This window comes from Raphanus sativus, chromosome 6 (genome assembly GCF_000801105.2).
Source record: "Raphanus sativus cultivar WK10039 chromosome 6, ASM80110v3, whole genome shotgun sequence".
In the NCBI taxonomy this organism is placed as follows: Eukaryota; Viridiplantae; Streptophyta; class Magnoliopsida; order Brassicales; family Brassicaceae; genus Raphanus; species Raphanus sativus.
Window position 1 is genome coordinate 33,939,293 of NC_079516.1, and position 16,792 is coordinate 33,956,084.

The following is a 16,792-nucleotide window of genomic DNA, read 5'->3' on the forward strand; positions in this document are numbered from 1 at the left end:
ATCCCCTATTTTCAAGTTTTTGTCACAAAAATAGACCCTAAAAAACAAAGTGATCAAAATATTTCATTTAATAAGTAAAAAGTATATATGAATACAAATAAAAAAAATTAAAAAAGTACTTTTTTATAGTTTCAGATTGTTTTTTATTTTATAAAATTTTAAATCTTAATCCCAAAACCCCACCCCTTAACTTTAAGAGGAAAAATGACCAAAATAGGTTTTATTAAAGGGTAAAATATGCATTTATACCATTTGAATTAACTATTTTAGACTTAGGGTTTAGAGTTAAGATGTGGGTTTTGGATATGAGTTTCAAATTTCAAAAAATAAAAAAGTATTAAAATTTTCAAAGCAAAAACGGGTATTTTGGTCATTTTATTTTTTTATTGCTATTTTTGTGACAAAAACTTTTTAAAAAGGTTATTTGAGAGAATTGCCCTTAGAATAATTAACCCTAGGAGTATAAGTGTATATTTATCTCTTTAGTAAAACATTTTGGTCGTTTTGATCTTTGGAATCTATATTTACGACAAAAACCTTTTTAGTACTATGCAAGGTATTTCTCAAAAAACTAATCCATCTATTCCTAATTTTCAATATTATCAAATTAAATTGAGCTAAGTTATATTTTGACCCACTTTCGTATTATCTATTTTTCATATCTAGATAATACTTCAAATTAATATTGATTTATCATATATTTAATATTAATTATGTAATTATTTAATTTTAGTTATGTAAAAACTATACAATTTTGTTATGATAACAATATTTTAAAATATTTCTTAAAAATATTATTCGATTTTTTTTCAAAATATGTGTTATCAATTTTAAAATTTTTAAAATTTACTGTAATAATTTTAGGAACCATATATGGGGGTTTTTAGTTATGTTGCTTAAAATATTTAGGATAAATAAGTTTGGTTTCAGGCATTTACTAAGATTTTTACTTAAAATCAGAATTTTGTTTCGTAGTGAAAAATATTAAGTTTTAATTTTAGTACTACAGGTGCGATCATACCAACACTAAATTAATGCACCGGATCCCATCAGAACTCTGCAGTCAAACATGCTTAGGCGAGAGTAGTACTAGGATGGGTGACTTCCCGGGAAATCCTCGTGTTGCACCCCTTTTAAAATTTGATCAAAAAAAAAGTTTGGTACTACAAAAATCACTTTTGGTTTCAAATGCCTGAGGTAATTCTCATAAATATCAACCTTTTTTTTTGCGTAAGAGATCAAATGGTTGAGTTAATGTGGCAAATCCCCTATACATTATTTAGCAAGTGATTTCTTAGGTGTTATTACCATAATCTTTTGAAACAAAAAATAATGGCATGGCTACTCAGAAATATGACGTGGATCATATTTTATTGTGACATGTCTTGAAACAATTATGATACATGATTGAATTATAAATTATAGAAAATCAAATATAAAATAATAAGTATATTAGTTATTACCTTAATAACAAAAAGCTGAGCAAGAAAAATTAAATATTAAAAGAGATTAACGTAGTAAACAAGATAATAATAAGAAACTAAAAATATTTATTTTTATTGGTATTATATATATTTTTAATGTTTGTAAGAAAATATATCATTATTGGAATTATGTTTCATGATTATAATATTTTATATACTATTAATGTTTTAAATTTCTTAAAATATAGAAAAATACTGAAATTATAATATAAAATATTTTTTATAAATACTTATATTTATTTATCAGTTAATTTTTATAAAAATAAACAAAGGCGATAGCAACTAAAAATCAAGTGTTGTAGTTTAGTATTTAAAATTCTATTTAAATTTATTACTTAAAATAAATATATGACTAATCAAATTCTTAATTTACTCTGTCTATTTTGAATATGGTAGCAAAAAAATTATTTAAATGAGAGTCGATCGATTCATTAGGTTAATAGATAAATTTTATCACTTAAATCTTTTAAGTAGAAAAACTATTATTCATTGGAACTTAATCTAAAAATCAAATACAAATATCACTATTTAGAAAATTTGAAATATTTTAGAAAATAAAAATAGTTTAACAAACTAAATTAAATCTAAAACAATCAGATTAAAAAAACCATCTAAATTAAAAATCAATTAATTTATACTTTTAAAAAATTAATAAAATTTAAAATTTTCTTTAAAATAATTTTACTTAAAATAAAATTTAATAGATGTTATATATGCGCAGGCGCAGGAAACCATCTAGTGACATATCCTGAGCCTGGTAAAAGTTGGCATACCCGATGAACAGGTCCTTAAGATAGGTCCATTCAAGAATAGCTCGCTAATGATCTTCTAATCCAATTCTCAAACACGCAAAAACCGCTAGACCAGAGACCAAACACACCCACAAGACAGCCGAGCCTTATTCAGAAAAAAAAACACCAATACAAGCTGCCAAGAGACAAACCTGAGTGAGAACAATAGAACCTATACAAACGAGGGTCGAGAGACAGCCACCAAGTCTGCACGGAGCACTCTGGACCAACCAAACGAGCCGAAAGAGCACATCCACAAGAACACAAAAACGCCAAGGCGAAAGATTCCAATGCGGAATGGATGTGATCAACAACATGGATGCACGAGCACCTACCCAAACCGAATGACCAAGCGGGAAAGATAGGGACTCACCATGGACAGATTCTGAAAACCAGAGGACTGATCGGCAAAACGGAACACATTATACAGTGAAGCACAGCCGCAAGGAGGAGGACCGGAGAAAACCAATAGCGGCGAACCACCACAAGCGCTACGAGAGAGAGAAGCCGTGAGAGGAGGATGACATGGAGGAAGCCTCAAGGTATGCTGGAACCAAAGCCGTAGACGACTCGTTGTCCTAAACGTAGTCGAAGGTGCACACGCTTAAACTTGCAGCCACCAGCTCGCCACACGACGAGAACCGGAACTCCATGGAACACATCGATGAGGAAGAATCCAAACTGAAACCTCTTGTGCAGTAGCAAACGCGAAACCTCTTCCGAGAAGACTCCGAGCGAAAGAGAGAAGCACGTGCCCCCGCGCCACACCACCGAGAAAGTGGAAGATAAGAAGAAGCAGGTAGACGAGCAGATCCGGCATGGAGGAGCCACCTCATGAAGTCACGCGTCATCAAATAAAGGGAGCCGTCGTAGATCTAAAAAGGGAAAAACGAACCTCTAACGAGACCCCACCCGAAAAGCCGACCACAACCTCAAACCACCGCTACACCCACCTGATACGTGCTCAAATTACCCTAGAGCAACTTTGCTCTCATCAAAAAAGGTCAAGTTGTAGTACTTAGGGATCAAATCCACAAGGAGCTGGGGAACACACTAGATCTTAGTATAACTAAGCTAGGTTGAAGATTTCAAAGACAGTAAATTGCAAGTAAACTTAAAGCAGTGAACAAGAAATTTTTTTGATTTGGGGTTTAACAATTATGATGAAGTGCTAGACTAAGAGTTTTTATTCATGTTATCAGGATTACAATGATATATATGATTATATGAGATGATTGCATGATATTAAAGAACCCAACGGTAACAATAACCGTACTACTTTCGTTTTCTGGGTTATCTATTACAAGATTCGATGATTCACTACACGCGCAGGTCATAAGTAGGAAAGCATTGATCGATGTCATGTCAGATGTATCGGTCGACATAGCTTTGCGTCGGATCGATCGATGTCTCTATAGGAGAATCGATCGATGCGCCTCTAGTAAGCTTTAATCGCGGGTTGATAACAGTTCACTAGGAGTTTGCTAAAGCAGTTGTCGCATGTATCTAGCAAGTCCTAGCTCAGAGAAGATAAATCCAAGGATAAATCTACTATTATCATGTATAGGTTAGCTAATCTTAGACAAAAATTAAGAACAATCTTCAAAGATGAATATCACAACTCAAGTATTCATATTTGAGGCTAATCTTTCAAAACCTATTTGAACCCTAAATCTAACAAGGTATTTACTCAGACATAGCTAAGCAAAACATCATAAACATTAAATAAAACTACATAGAATAGATAGATGAATAGAAAGTAATGGAGTACAACAAAGCTTTCAATAGTAACTCTCTTTCTCACAACTTTGTAAAACTCTCTCAACTCACAAAAACGGCTCTCTTGCTTCAAACACTTAAGCAAGGTATATATATTATAAATATTAGGTTAAAACTCGTCAGGGGCATTTCGGTAATTAGATGGAGTCTTATGCTTTAAGTCGGCTGAGACCAAACAGGGCTTCTGCATGCCCATCGATCGATGTCACTGAGTGTGCATCGACCGATGTCACTGAGTGTGCATCAACCGATGTCACTGAGTGTGGAACGATCGATATATCTCTCTCCTCGCCGACCTCAAGTGGTGGTCGATATGGTCATCTCAGGTGAAATCTCTAAATTGCTCCAAAATGCTCCAAAATCACCATATTCTCTCTGATTGTTCATGAACCTATAAATATGCTATCTAGATTCCAAAACGTATTAAATCTATCATAAAACTCCTATATACCATTGCTAAAATCGGGTCAAAGCCATGGAATATTACCACCTCGCAGAGTCACCCGAGACACAAGCCAAGCGCTAGACTCAGCCTAGGTCCTCCTCCGGCGAGAGCTCAATTTCCAGGGACGACCACATATAGGGGGTTGACCAGAGGAGGAGAGAGAGGAAAAAAGAAAAACATGGAAGTGAAAGAGGAGGAGCCCTCCGACACTAGAAAAAAGCACGGACTTGCCGGAGGCAAAACAGAGACTGGTTTCGGGAGAGAGAAAAGTTAAGAGAGAGGAGAGGGCATTCTGAAAGCTCAGAGACTTGACAACGATCATGTGCTCCGATCAAAAACAAAGGAGAATTTCATCGTTGGGAGTTTTTTTTCTTCTTCTTTTGGTTGGTTAAATTTTTGTGTATTTTCTACTTATAATTATTTTTATTTTGACTAATATAATAATAACCTACTGCTTCATAAGCAATTAATTTACTACATTCTTTTTGGTTCTATCTTTGTATATTGTACTTTGTACAAGTAGTTCTCATAATATTGTAAGTGGTAACTTTAGTGTAAATCTGTAGACTTACGTACCATAACTAAGTGTTAGTTACTTACTGGAGGTGACGAGAAGATTGCAATTTTCCTAATATATGTCAATACGTTATCCTTAGGGTATCATGTTGATTTTCTACATAGCCATTTAAAAACCTATGTATATGATATGAAACAAGATCGGTGGAAAAGCAAGAGAGGAGGAAACCATGACAGTTTGAGAATAGGAATCTTGTCGCATTGAGCCCAAAGGCCATGACATATTAACGATTCCCACGTGGATTGTCGAGCTTCTTGAAATATCACAAGTCACTATATAGTTCGAGTCACTAGTCACTACTCATAAAGTACTACAGGATTCTTGATATTAGTGTCGTTTCCGTTATTTTGGGTTATTGATAGATTGATTTAATTATTTTTTAAAATATATATTATTGGTTGATCAATTATTAGTTACTTAAGCATTTAGCAAATGCATGTTTTAACGTAATAAAAGTTAAACGACAGATAAAATCAACAATTGCCCTGCATGTCCGTTTGAACAATCTGTGGTTTTGTAATGCAATTTTTATAGGTTTGTAGTGTATTTTAAGTGTTAATTTATACAAACAAAAATGGGAACAATATCATTTTCAAGAAAAAAATGGGAACAACATATTATACTTATACGTCTAACCTCCGAAAACAAAAATTGAATAATGGGAGATAACTGTGAGTGGTGGGTCTCACTTGTCACTATATATTTGAATGGGAGTTGCAGCTGAGGTGCCTCTCTTTTCCAAGATGCTATTAGCATTACGTATTAGCTTTTTGCCTTTCTTTCTATGTCTTGTTATGTAAGCCAATAACTATAAACACATCTTTTATATTTTTCAAAATACACCATAAAGGTTATATGCGTTTGGTTAATTAGTTTAGTTGCAATGTATTCAGTTAAGCATCTACTGTTCTACACGTGAAACGCAAGATATTCTACTCGTAATTCTTGAATTATTAATAACTGAACAGCACACAAACATTATACAATAACAGTACTTTTATATACTGTATCCAAACTAATTAAACACTACACATTTTTCTTACTCTTATTACTTTATCCCGAAATTTAATCAAAATTATATATCCCTCCAACCCAACCAATAAATATTAAATACCAACACTCCAGTCTATCTATATGTACTTATCAATCAACACATAGCAGCAATACAATCATTACCATATTCATATAAACACTCATAACTAATTATCTCTAAAGTTCCATAACTAGCCTCCTCTGACACGTGGAGTTACCCCAGTAACACCTCCATTTCCTCCTCCGCGGCTGCCACCACCACCACCGCCTCTACTTACACCGTCCAAAATGGCTTCACCAACACCTTCACCGAGACCTTCCATCATTCCACCGAGAAAATCTATCACAACCTGCGACGCCAGCCTCGCTGCCGTGCCCAAAACCGCCGGAGACCTATCCCTCCCTTTGTGTCCATTTGCACGGAGGCCGTTCACGACGGAGTCTTTGGCGCATACGGCGTGCAAGTGGTAATCGCAGACGGTGCAACGGTACACCCTCCCGACTCGCTTACCTCTCTTGCACTCTCCGCAGAGGAATCCGCTGGTGGTGTTGGCAGAGGAGGAGGAGGAGGGGAGGAGTTGGAGAGGGTGGTGATGGAGAGAGGAAGATGAGAGGGAAGGAGATAACATTGCGCAGCCAGGATGCATCTGGAAACTGCAAGCTTTGCATCTATAGGTGTAACCTTTTGGTGATCTTCCACACACGTCGCATTTCGACTTCATTATCCCTCCTTTCCCTATTATTTATAATTTATAATCAAAATAAAAATTAAATTAGTAAAGCAATATTTCATCCTCGAAAGTATACCTTAGGATATCTCCAACCCCACTCCATAATTTACTCCAAATTGAGAAATGGAGTTGAAAATGGAGTGGAAAATGGATTGATGACCAAAAAATAAAAACATTGAAAATGGAGTGGTTGGAGATGCTCTTACTAATGTGAGACCTAAAACTATATTTATTAGACCATTTTCAATGTTTTCTATAAAATAACTAATTAAGCCTATTTATTTTTAAAATTTTACAAGATTTTCACAAAATTATAACTTTGTTTAAACTAAATTTTTAAATAATATTATTTAAATAAAAGTGTGATTCTACTTATATAAAACTGTATTTTTATAAATAATTGTCTTATATAACAATAAATATTTAAAAGTTAAATAAATATATTGAAAATAAAAGAGTATAAGGTGATGATTGTTTAGGGTGATGATTGTTTAAATAGGTTTTAGATTTTAGTTTCTGGTTTTTGGATTTTGTTTTTTAGATGTTCTATTTTGGTTTTTGTTTTTGCTATAGATTTTAGTTTTTCAAAAATCTTGAATGGTGACATTAGATTTTCTTTTTCGTTTTTCAAATTAAAATAAGTTATTACAAATAAACTATCCTTTTAAATACAATAAATACAAATTATTATTATTATCACTAACAATAAATAAAATTGTATTTACATTTAAATTAAATTATATAATAAAATAAATATTAATAGCGATATTTAACAATAAATTTTGATTTATATTTCCAGAAAGTACACAATTAATAATTAAGCTCTTAAAACAAAATATATGTATCCATAACTGCTTTCAAAGTAAATTTACTTTTAGCTAACTAATAATTATATTATATTATAAAAATTAAAATTATATTTTAAAAGATGGTAAAATACATAAATTTATTTAATTCAAATATTTTAACATAAAACTAATAAATTAGGTTTTAAATTTTAAAAACACAATTAAAATGTAATATATGTATAACAAATATAACAAAAAAATAATTAAATTTATGGTATAATTTATTAGTTAAATTTCCCCTTAATTAAATATAAAATTAATTTATATAAACAACTTTAGTAACTTAACTTTTGAATAAGATTATTTTTTTGCGATTTTTATTCATGTGTTTTTGTAGAATAAATTGTAGCTATTATTTTGTTGCCAAAAAAATTGTAGCTATTATATAGTATATTTTTAAAAAAATTAATATTTTTTTTTGAAAAATAAGAAAAAGTTAAAGAATTAATGCTTATCGTGAGAAAAAAAAAATTATTTAATTCAAATATTTTAACATAAAATAATAAGCTAGTTTTTATTTTTTAGAAAAACAAAAATTTATAATAATATATAACCAAAAATTAGTTTAACTTTATATAAATTTATAGTATAACATATTAGTAACATATTAGTTAACTAATTATAAAATTAATTTATCTAAACAACTCTAATAACTTTACTTTTAAAGAAAATTATTAATTTGTGATTTTTATTCATGTGTTTTTGTAAAATAATTGTAGCTTTTATATGATAGATATTTTTTAAAATTAATTTTTTTACAAAATAAAAAGAAGTTAAAGAAGTAATGCTTGTCATGAGCAAAAACCAAAAAAAAAAGTATTCTAGATTCTAACAAAAAGCAATAAAACAAAGGAAAAACTAGTTTCCCTAAAAATTAGGGAATCTACTTAGCCTAAAATCATGATTGGATAAAAAAAAAATTTTTCTTAAATAAGAAACAAAATCCAAAAATTGAAAACTACAAACAATTAGTTTTTGGCTTTTAGTTTTTGTTTTTTTAGATTTTAGATTTTGAATTTTACTTTTTGTTTTTTTATATAGATTTTAGTTTTTTTAAGTTTGAATGGTAACATTGGATTTTGGCTTTTTTCAAGGAAAAATGACTGTTGGCTATATGAAGTATTGGCCATCACATGGCTAACCATGGGAAACTAAACTAATGCATACCTAGCTACACGAAGTATATGTTATGCATGACAACATCTTTCAACTTAATGATGTTATGTAGTTAACATCACGAGTTTAATTTCATTCATCCCAAAACTGATGTGGATGACAAAGACCGTTTAAATACCACATCTTATCAATTAACATATAGCCAATATGACCGTAATTTATCTAAAATTAGATTTAAAACCACGTTTTAAAAGCGTAGGAATATTTTTAACAAAATTTAATTTACAAAATCAATATGTCTTAATATTTTTTGATTAGTAGTGTTTTACCTTTTTATTTTAGTGAATTTGAAAACTATATAATTATATTATTTTGTTCCTATTAAATTTGAAGTTATATAAGATTATTTTTTAAATTATTTTAATCTGTTTTATTATTAAAATTTAGTATAGTTCTGTAATTCATTTGATTAATTATGTGACATATACTTATCTGATAATTGTTTTGATGTCTATTTATATATTAACTCTAAATTTTTATTTTTAATACAAAATTAATTAAATTAATGAATTATTTTATCTATATTTTCATAAACAAAAATTTCATTCACTTAAACTTAGTAAAACTGTAATATTAGATTTGTATTATTAGATTACATTTATTCTTAAAAGTATATTATTAATAACTATATACACAAGATAATATTTGGTTTAAGTTGACATCAAATAAGTTTTAAACAAATAAAATGTCAGATTGACGTTAAATAAGTTTTATAATTAAAAATAAAAATATAATATTTTATATGACTTTCAAATTTATATAAATATAAATAATATAATTATATACTTTTCAAATACACTAAAATAAAAATTCTAAAATATTACTTATCAAATAATATTAAAAATATTTATTTTGTAAATTAAAATTTGTTAAAAAATTCTTACGCTTTTAAAACGCGGTTTAAAATCTAATTTTACATAAATTAAGGTCATATTGATAATATTTTAATTGATGAAACGAGATATTTAAATGGTCTATGTCATCTACATCAATTTTTGGATGAATGAAAATAAACTCGTGATGTTAATTACATAATATCATTAAGTTGAGGGATGTTGTCATGCATAATATATACTTCGTGTAGTTAGGTATACATTAGTTTAGTTTACATGGTTAGCCATGTGATGACTAATACTTCACGTAGCTGGCGATCATTTTTCCTTTTTTCAAACTAAAATAAGTTATTTTTGTTTTTAATAATTTCTGTAAAATTGTAAAATCCGCGTGTTGCCCAGCAGACAATTTTTACAGAGATAGATGTTTAGCCATTAACTTTTTTCACATATATTGTAATGACAAATCTAATCTAAGTTAAGTATTTTATACTATTAGCTAGTGACTCCATTCTAATTCCACAACTATGATTTTTAAGTTCAATTTTTGTAACTTTAGATCTTTTGGAAAGCTTAATTTATGTTATTCAACGTAGCCAAGATTTAATTCTTAACGGTGATACCCACCCGATATTTATGTTGTGTAAAGCAAAGAATTATTATTCTATATAAAGCAATCAAATATATAATCGACAATAAGTGTGGTTTCTTTATACTGTTGTGCGTCTAGTACTTGATCTGAAAAACAGAAGCGCATATAAGATTAGCTTAGCATCAACAAAGGAAAAGATGCCTAAAGAAAATAAAACCGACCAAATCCAGCCATTTCCAAAATTTATACTAAAACTACCCTTGTTTTTTATTCAGAAAGTTCCGACAAATAAGATCATCTGAAGAGGAGACAAGTAAAATAAGCGTACCAGGTTTGGCAAAGAAGAGAAGCTGATGCTGGTAATGAAAAGGATGCGACTTGAGTAGAGGAGTAGCCAAAGCACAAAACTCATGGAGTTGATAATCGCACTCTTGGCACACGTACCTAATTCCAGCTCCTTCTTCTTTGCACCCTGCACACGTGTAGATATCCGGCAATTCTACTTTGACAAGCACGTGTTGTGGATGTCCGAAATGGACCATCTCTTTCCCTTGTAGCAGTTGAGGAGATACTGGAAATTCTACTGGCCGTGGTCGCCGTGATTTGCTGTTATGATCACTAGCATGTACCAGGGCGCCTGCGTTTGAAGCAGAACGTCTCATAGCTACAGCTGAGGCAGCGACCGTGGAGATATTATTTTCGGAACTGGAATTGATGACTATGGATTTGCTTCTGCTCATTCTTCTTTGGAAAATGAAAGCTTTGACTTGGTGATGGAAGTTGTGGTTAATTAGGGTTTATGGGAGTGGTATAAAAAATTTCTTGTTTTTGTTTGCGTGGTATAAAATTTGTGGAGTGGTGAATTTCTTAAAAATAAATTATTTTCTCAATTGGAGTGGTGGAGTTAAAGAGGTGGAGGTGAGAGTTTATTTATGGTGGCAAAATATCGGAAACTGTTTTGATTACATGACAGGTTTTCAGAAAAAGAGAGAGAGAAGAGAGGTGTATGGTTTGCTTTTAGGGTTCTATAAAGAAAAGAAGATTCTTCGTGGACTACTTTGTCACTAATTGGATGTGCGTTTTACGTTAATTAAGAGTTTAAACTAAGACTTATTCTTGGGTTCACCCCCTAGGTGAACCTTTAGGTTTACCAACCAATAGGATTCAAGTATTTTTTATTTAATATATTTTTAAAAAATAAACAAAATCTTCTTAAATTATATTATGTTTTTAAAATAAATAGCTAAAAATAAACAAAAACAGTAATAATTGAAAAAAAAGATTTTTTTAATTTTTAAAACTACGATTCATCCAAGGGTTTAGGGTTTCCCAAGGGTTTAGGGTTTCCCAAGGGTTTAGGGTTTAGTATTTTGGGTTTAGAGTTTTTATTAAAAAAAAATTTTGCAACTACAACTATTTTTATTTATTTTTAGCTATTTATTTGAAAACATAATATAATTTAACAATATTTTATTTACTTTTTTAAAAAATATTAAATATAAAATACTTGAATCCTATTGGTTGGTGAATTTAAAGGTTCACCCTAGGGGGTGAACCCAAGAATAACTCTTAAACTAAACTAGAGTTGAGTTTGATCTATGCGCATGCACCGGTATTTATGTTTTGTTCCTGTATATTCTAATCTTTGATAATTTTATCAGCTTGATTTTTATTGTGTTCATGTTCTAGATTAATATGTTATTTAGTTTTGATATTTGTATATCTTGTTCAGTGCGTTTATCTTCCTAATTATTAGAAATTTTGTATTAATAGCAGATGATTGCTTTTGCATTATGCGGGCTTCTATTCAATTTATTTTAATATATTAAACAATAAAATGTAAATATTTTAGATTTAGATATACTTTTAAGTTTTATTAAATTATATTCTAAAATTTTTGATTTAAATTTATATATAAAGTTCATATAAAGTATAAATAAATACATGTATAGAATTTGATATGGACGCCGGTGCGGCTGTTGTTTTAACTTGTAGAATCATTGTTATCTTATAAATCATCGGTAATTACTGGATTTTATTAATTGTGATCAAACGTTATTAGACTATTGTTTGATTATTATCGTATTGAATGTATTTGTATCAAAAATAAGTGAATACTAATACATCTATGTATTAATAATTATATTTTTTTGTTTCTACTAATTTTTATATTGTGCTCAAATCTTAATATTTAAAAGAGAAATTTTCTCAATAACACTTTTAAGTTTTTATCACCAAAATGTTTTCAAAGAAAAAAAATGATTAAAAATGTTTGAGAGAATATTGATTAAAGGCATGTGATATATGTTTGATCCAAGTGGGATAGGTTTAATAAAAAAAATCGTAAATATAGCACCGGAACCTCATAAAGCTACCGGATAGATAAGTGATCATGCAAGTTTTTAAAACAGAATATGAATATAGTGATAATATGATTGTTATTGTTAGTTATGATGATTGCTTTAAAATAGGAAAAGATTTCAGAATGTTATTGATTTTAATTTATGTACGTATGAAATTATTAGATTAGATTTGGTGCACCGAAAATATCTTTTTTTATACTAACTAACCAAATAAAATATTATAAATATATTTTGCATATCATACAAACAATTCAATTGTTCATAAAAATAGTTTGTAAATAGTTTGAAGAACAACAGAAAATCAGAAAAATGTATTACACAAACCATACAATTGTTCATAAAAAATAGTTTGTAAATTGTTTGAAGAACGATCAAAAAGCACACAACAAAAAGAACTATTTATTAAAATAATACTTAGATGATAAACAGTTCATGTATAATCACATGCTTAAATAATTATGATTTGGTTGAATTATCATGATTGTATTGGATCGATTTTGTGGTAGGTGTTACACAATTGGTATATAATAGCAGTCAGTTGAATTTTTGATAGATTGGATTTACTTTGCCGGAAAATATTAACCAATACTAACCACTAAATAATTGGGTTTTCAACACTTTAGTTTACGTTGGTCTTTATTTAATACGTGGCTTAAATTTAGGTAGTTTATTAATGTTCTAATATTTTGATATTAAAGATCAGTGACCGGAAAAGCATATGTTCAGGTAGATCTCTGATTAAAAAATGGCTAATCAAAAGAGTAAGGAATGGATAATCTATCTCCGTATGAACTGATACGTGGCTTCCTACTCTTCGCTCGAGGTCAGCAATCCCGAAAAATATATCCATGTCTGTATCTTCATCTCTTAAAGAGGACTACTTATTGATCCGACCACTTTTTTTGGAATGTGGATTTGTTTAATGCATATTTTCATTCTGACGATGTCACATTTATACAAGGGATGGCAATTAGTAGGTTGGTTAGGGCAGATACCATTGGCTGGGCTTTTACCGATTGAGGTAATTAAATATACGGTTAAATCAGGTTACAAGACATAATTGCAATTTCCAGATAAAGCCGTTCATGAAATCACTTTTGGACCAGATATTAACCTGTTATTAGGCTATACTTGGAAATTGAGGTGTCCGCTGAAATTTCAACATTTTATTTGGCAATTTACTAAAGGTACTATTCCGGTTGCGAAAAAATTGAGGGTAAAAGGCATTGGTTGTGACCCACGGGTGTAGTTTGTGTGGTGGTGCCGAAAAATCCATTAATTATGTATTTTTTGAATGACTACCGGCTGTGACATTCAATTGTTGTAAAAAAAAAATATCAGTGACATTCAATTATAATTATTGAAGAAAATTTAGAACTAAATAATATTTGTACTTCAGTTTTAATAGTTTAAACTAGATTTTGACCCGCCCTTTAGAGGGCGGGACAATCGTTTTGTTTTAAATTTATATTGTTGTTTGATTTTTCATAAGTGTGTTTAGGCATGAGTATCCGGGTTGAGATCGATTGTCGTTAATAAATTTGGTTTGGTCCAACATATATATATATATTAACCCGTCTGTTTGTCTAGATTTTGATTCGCGCTTTGAAAACGCGATTTTTTTTTCTGTGATAAATTTATTAACCCGTCTGTTTATTCATTAATATAATTAGGTATAGACGTTCGTTTTTTGGTTCAGTTCCAGTTTGTTTCTTTTTTTATTGGTTTGGTTCCAGTTTTCTATTTCTCGATTCAAACGATATAAGTACCGTTTGATTATTTATGAATTTGAATTGGATTTCAGTTTGGTTATTTTGATTTTCGGTTTGGTTCGGATAACAGTGTTAAGAACCCGATAAAATTTCAAGGTCAATTTATTTTTGGTTAGGTTATTCTCTTTCAGATATTTTGGAATAATTCAAATAAAATTCACATTTTGGATTTTTTGGACACAGATAACTCTGATAGATTCAAATATTTCAGATAAGAAAATATTCAAGAAATTATGATAAGTTTTAATAAATTCGATAAAAGCAGTAGGTAATCCGGATTTTTAGCTAATTCTATTTTAAGTATTATTTTAGAATATTTAATAATTTTAAAACTATATATTATTGATTTTTAGGTATATAAACTGTGTTTTGGATATTTGAATTATCCATTCAATACTCGGTTTGGTTTTGGTTTTCAAAATTTAATGGATTTATCGTTCAGATATTTGTAAATATTTATTCATTTTTTGTTTTTTTTTTGTTTTTTTTGTTCAGTTTAAGTTTGGTTTTCGGTTCTCAATATATATGCTGAGGCCTAGATCTAATTATATATTATATCTTGTTTTTTTATAAATAAGTGCATTAAGCTTATATTTAATGATAAATTTTATAAGTAAAAATTATAAGTTTGCTATCGTATTAAAACTATTGCAAATATCCAATAAATAATTATAAATATCTTAAATGTTTTGATGTTTATAACTTTGATTTACAATTAAATTTCATTGAGAATATATAGATCAATACCATCAATATGTCACTATGTGAAATATATTTTATATAGAACAAATATTTAGTAAATAGTGATAATTTAGAGGGGTATTTTCAAAGTTGTTATATATTTCTTAATTTTTCATAGTCTTTGTTAAAATAATATTTGAGTTTTAAATATTGAAGATCTAAATTTAAATTTTATCCAAATTATATTCAAACTATTATATTTGATCACATTTATTTCAAAATGTAAAAGAAATGTTAAATTTTGACACAAAGTCTTGTCATTTTCAATATTTAAAAAAAATTCAAAATCTGAATTTGCTTACATTTATTTTTCAACTAAATGAATATGTCTAAATTAAAAGTTTTAAAATTTTCTTGTTTGTTGGTTTAGATCTTTTATGTATGAAAATATTTATAATTTTTGATAATATTGAAGTACAAAAAATAGTATAAAAATATTTAATTCTATTTACATGAATTATAGTTCGACTGTCTTTGATGAACTAATAGTAAAGTCAAAGCCTATGATGGTATATATTGATAATATGAAACTTAAATCATATATAGTTACATTCATTTGTTTTAGTATAGATGAAACTGTTTTTTTTAATAATCACAACAAATAAAGGTGATATAATGACTTTTCAAGGTTATATTATATAGATTTACAGTCGTATATTGTTTAAATAAGATATGAAACAGTGTGATAAGAATCACAACAAAACCAAGTGATAATGGTTTGTCAAGGATAGTTTATTTAAATCAAAATAATAGAAAATTAATAAACTAAAGCTAAACGGTAATGCAGTGTATATGTGTGTGTCAGTGTGTGCATAAGGTAAATAAGATTACACGATTTGGTATATGATAAATATTTCATTTAGTTTTATTTCACATTAAAAAATAATGGTATTGCTGTAACTAAACCAAAGAAACTTCAAAATGCTTAGATAAAATGTTTTTTTTGGAAGAGGAATATTTGGTTAATACAGTTTCGGGTGGTTAGCGTGATTAATGTTTTCTGTTGCAATATTGTTAAGAGAATATGCTTAGTAAATATTGACTTGTATTTAGGGACGTAGATTTTATGTTGTAAGATTTGTTTGTATATATTTTTTTGTTGAAATTAAATGATTTTACGGAGCTAACCATCTAGTTTTCCTTGAGTATAATTCTATTAAAATAATAAAAAATCAAGATTAGCCTTAGAGAAAAATCCGAGAGTTTCAAAATAATAGTTTATTGAAAAATAGGGTTCACGAACCTAACTCTAACACTCTTGGCAAGTATTAATATGAATGAACCGAAAAATAAGAAAATTTCATCAGCTGACAAAAACAAATTAATCAACATCAGTTTTGAAATATAAAGAAAATAGATTTATCTGTTTAGTTGATATGGATGCTTAAATCTGTTTGTATGACTCTTCTTCTAATTGGAGTTTCCTTCAACACGAGCTTCGGTAAGTACATACCAAACAGTTCTACTCAAAATAATGTTGGTTTGGTTTAATATGGCAGTGATAGCAATAGTCTGTATATATATATATAAATAATTAGAACGGATAAATTTACCCTATAAGCTCCGATTATGGCTCATGTCAGTGAACATATTACTATGCTCTCATTTGGCTCTTGCCATGCTGATGG

General features: G+C 29.0%; 1 protein-coding gene and 1 pseudogene across 1 annotated transcript; one reads left to right on the forward strand and one right to left on the reverse strand.

Annotated features, from left to right (window-relative positions):
• Window positions 1-1,007: 1,007 nt before the first annotated feature.
• LOC130497243 (5S ribosomal RNA) lies at window positions 1,008-1,131 on the forward strand (annotated as a pseudogene).
• Window positions 1,132-6,014: 4,883 nt separating this feature from the next.
• Window positions 6,015-11,187, reverse strand: LOC108809932 (protein VACUOLELESS GAMETOPHYTES-like). Its single transcript, XM_018582066.2, has 2 exons — window positions 10,617-11,187; window positions 6,015-6,844 (listed from the first exon to the last, which is right to left on the reverse strand). The coding sequence occupies exons 1-2, from the start codon at window positions 11,026-11,028 to the stop codon at window positions 6,300-6,302; spliced, it is 957 nt and encodes a 318-aa protein (XP_018437568.1). The 5' UTR covers window positions 11,029-11,187; the 3' UTR covers window positions 6,015-6,299.
• Between the last annotated feature and the right edge of the window lie 5,605 nt (window positions 11,188-16,792).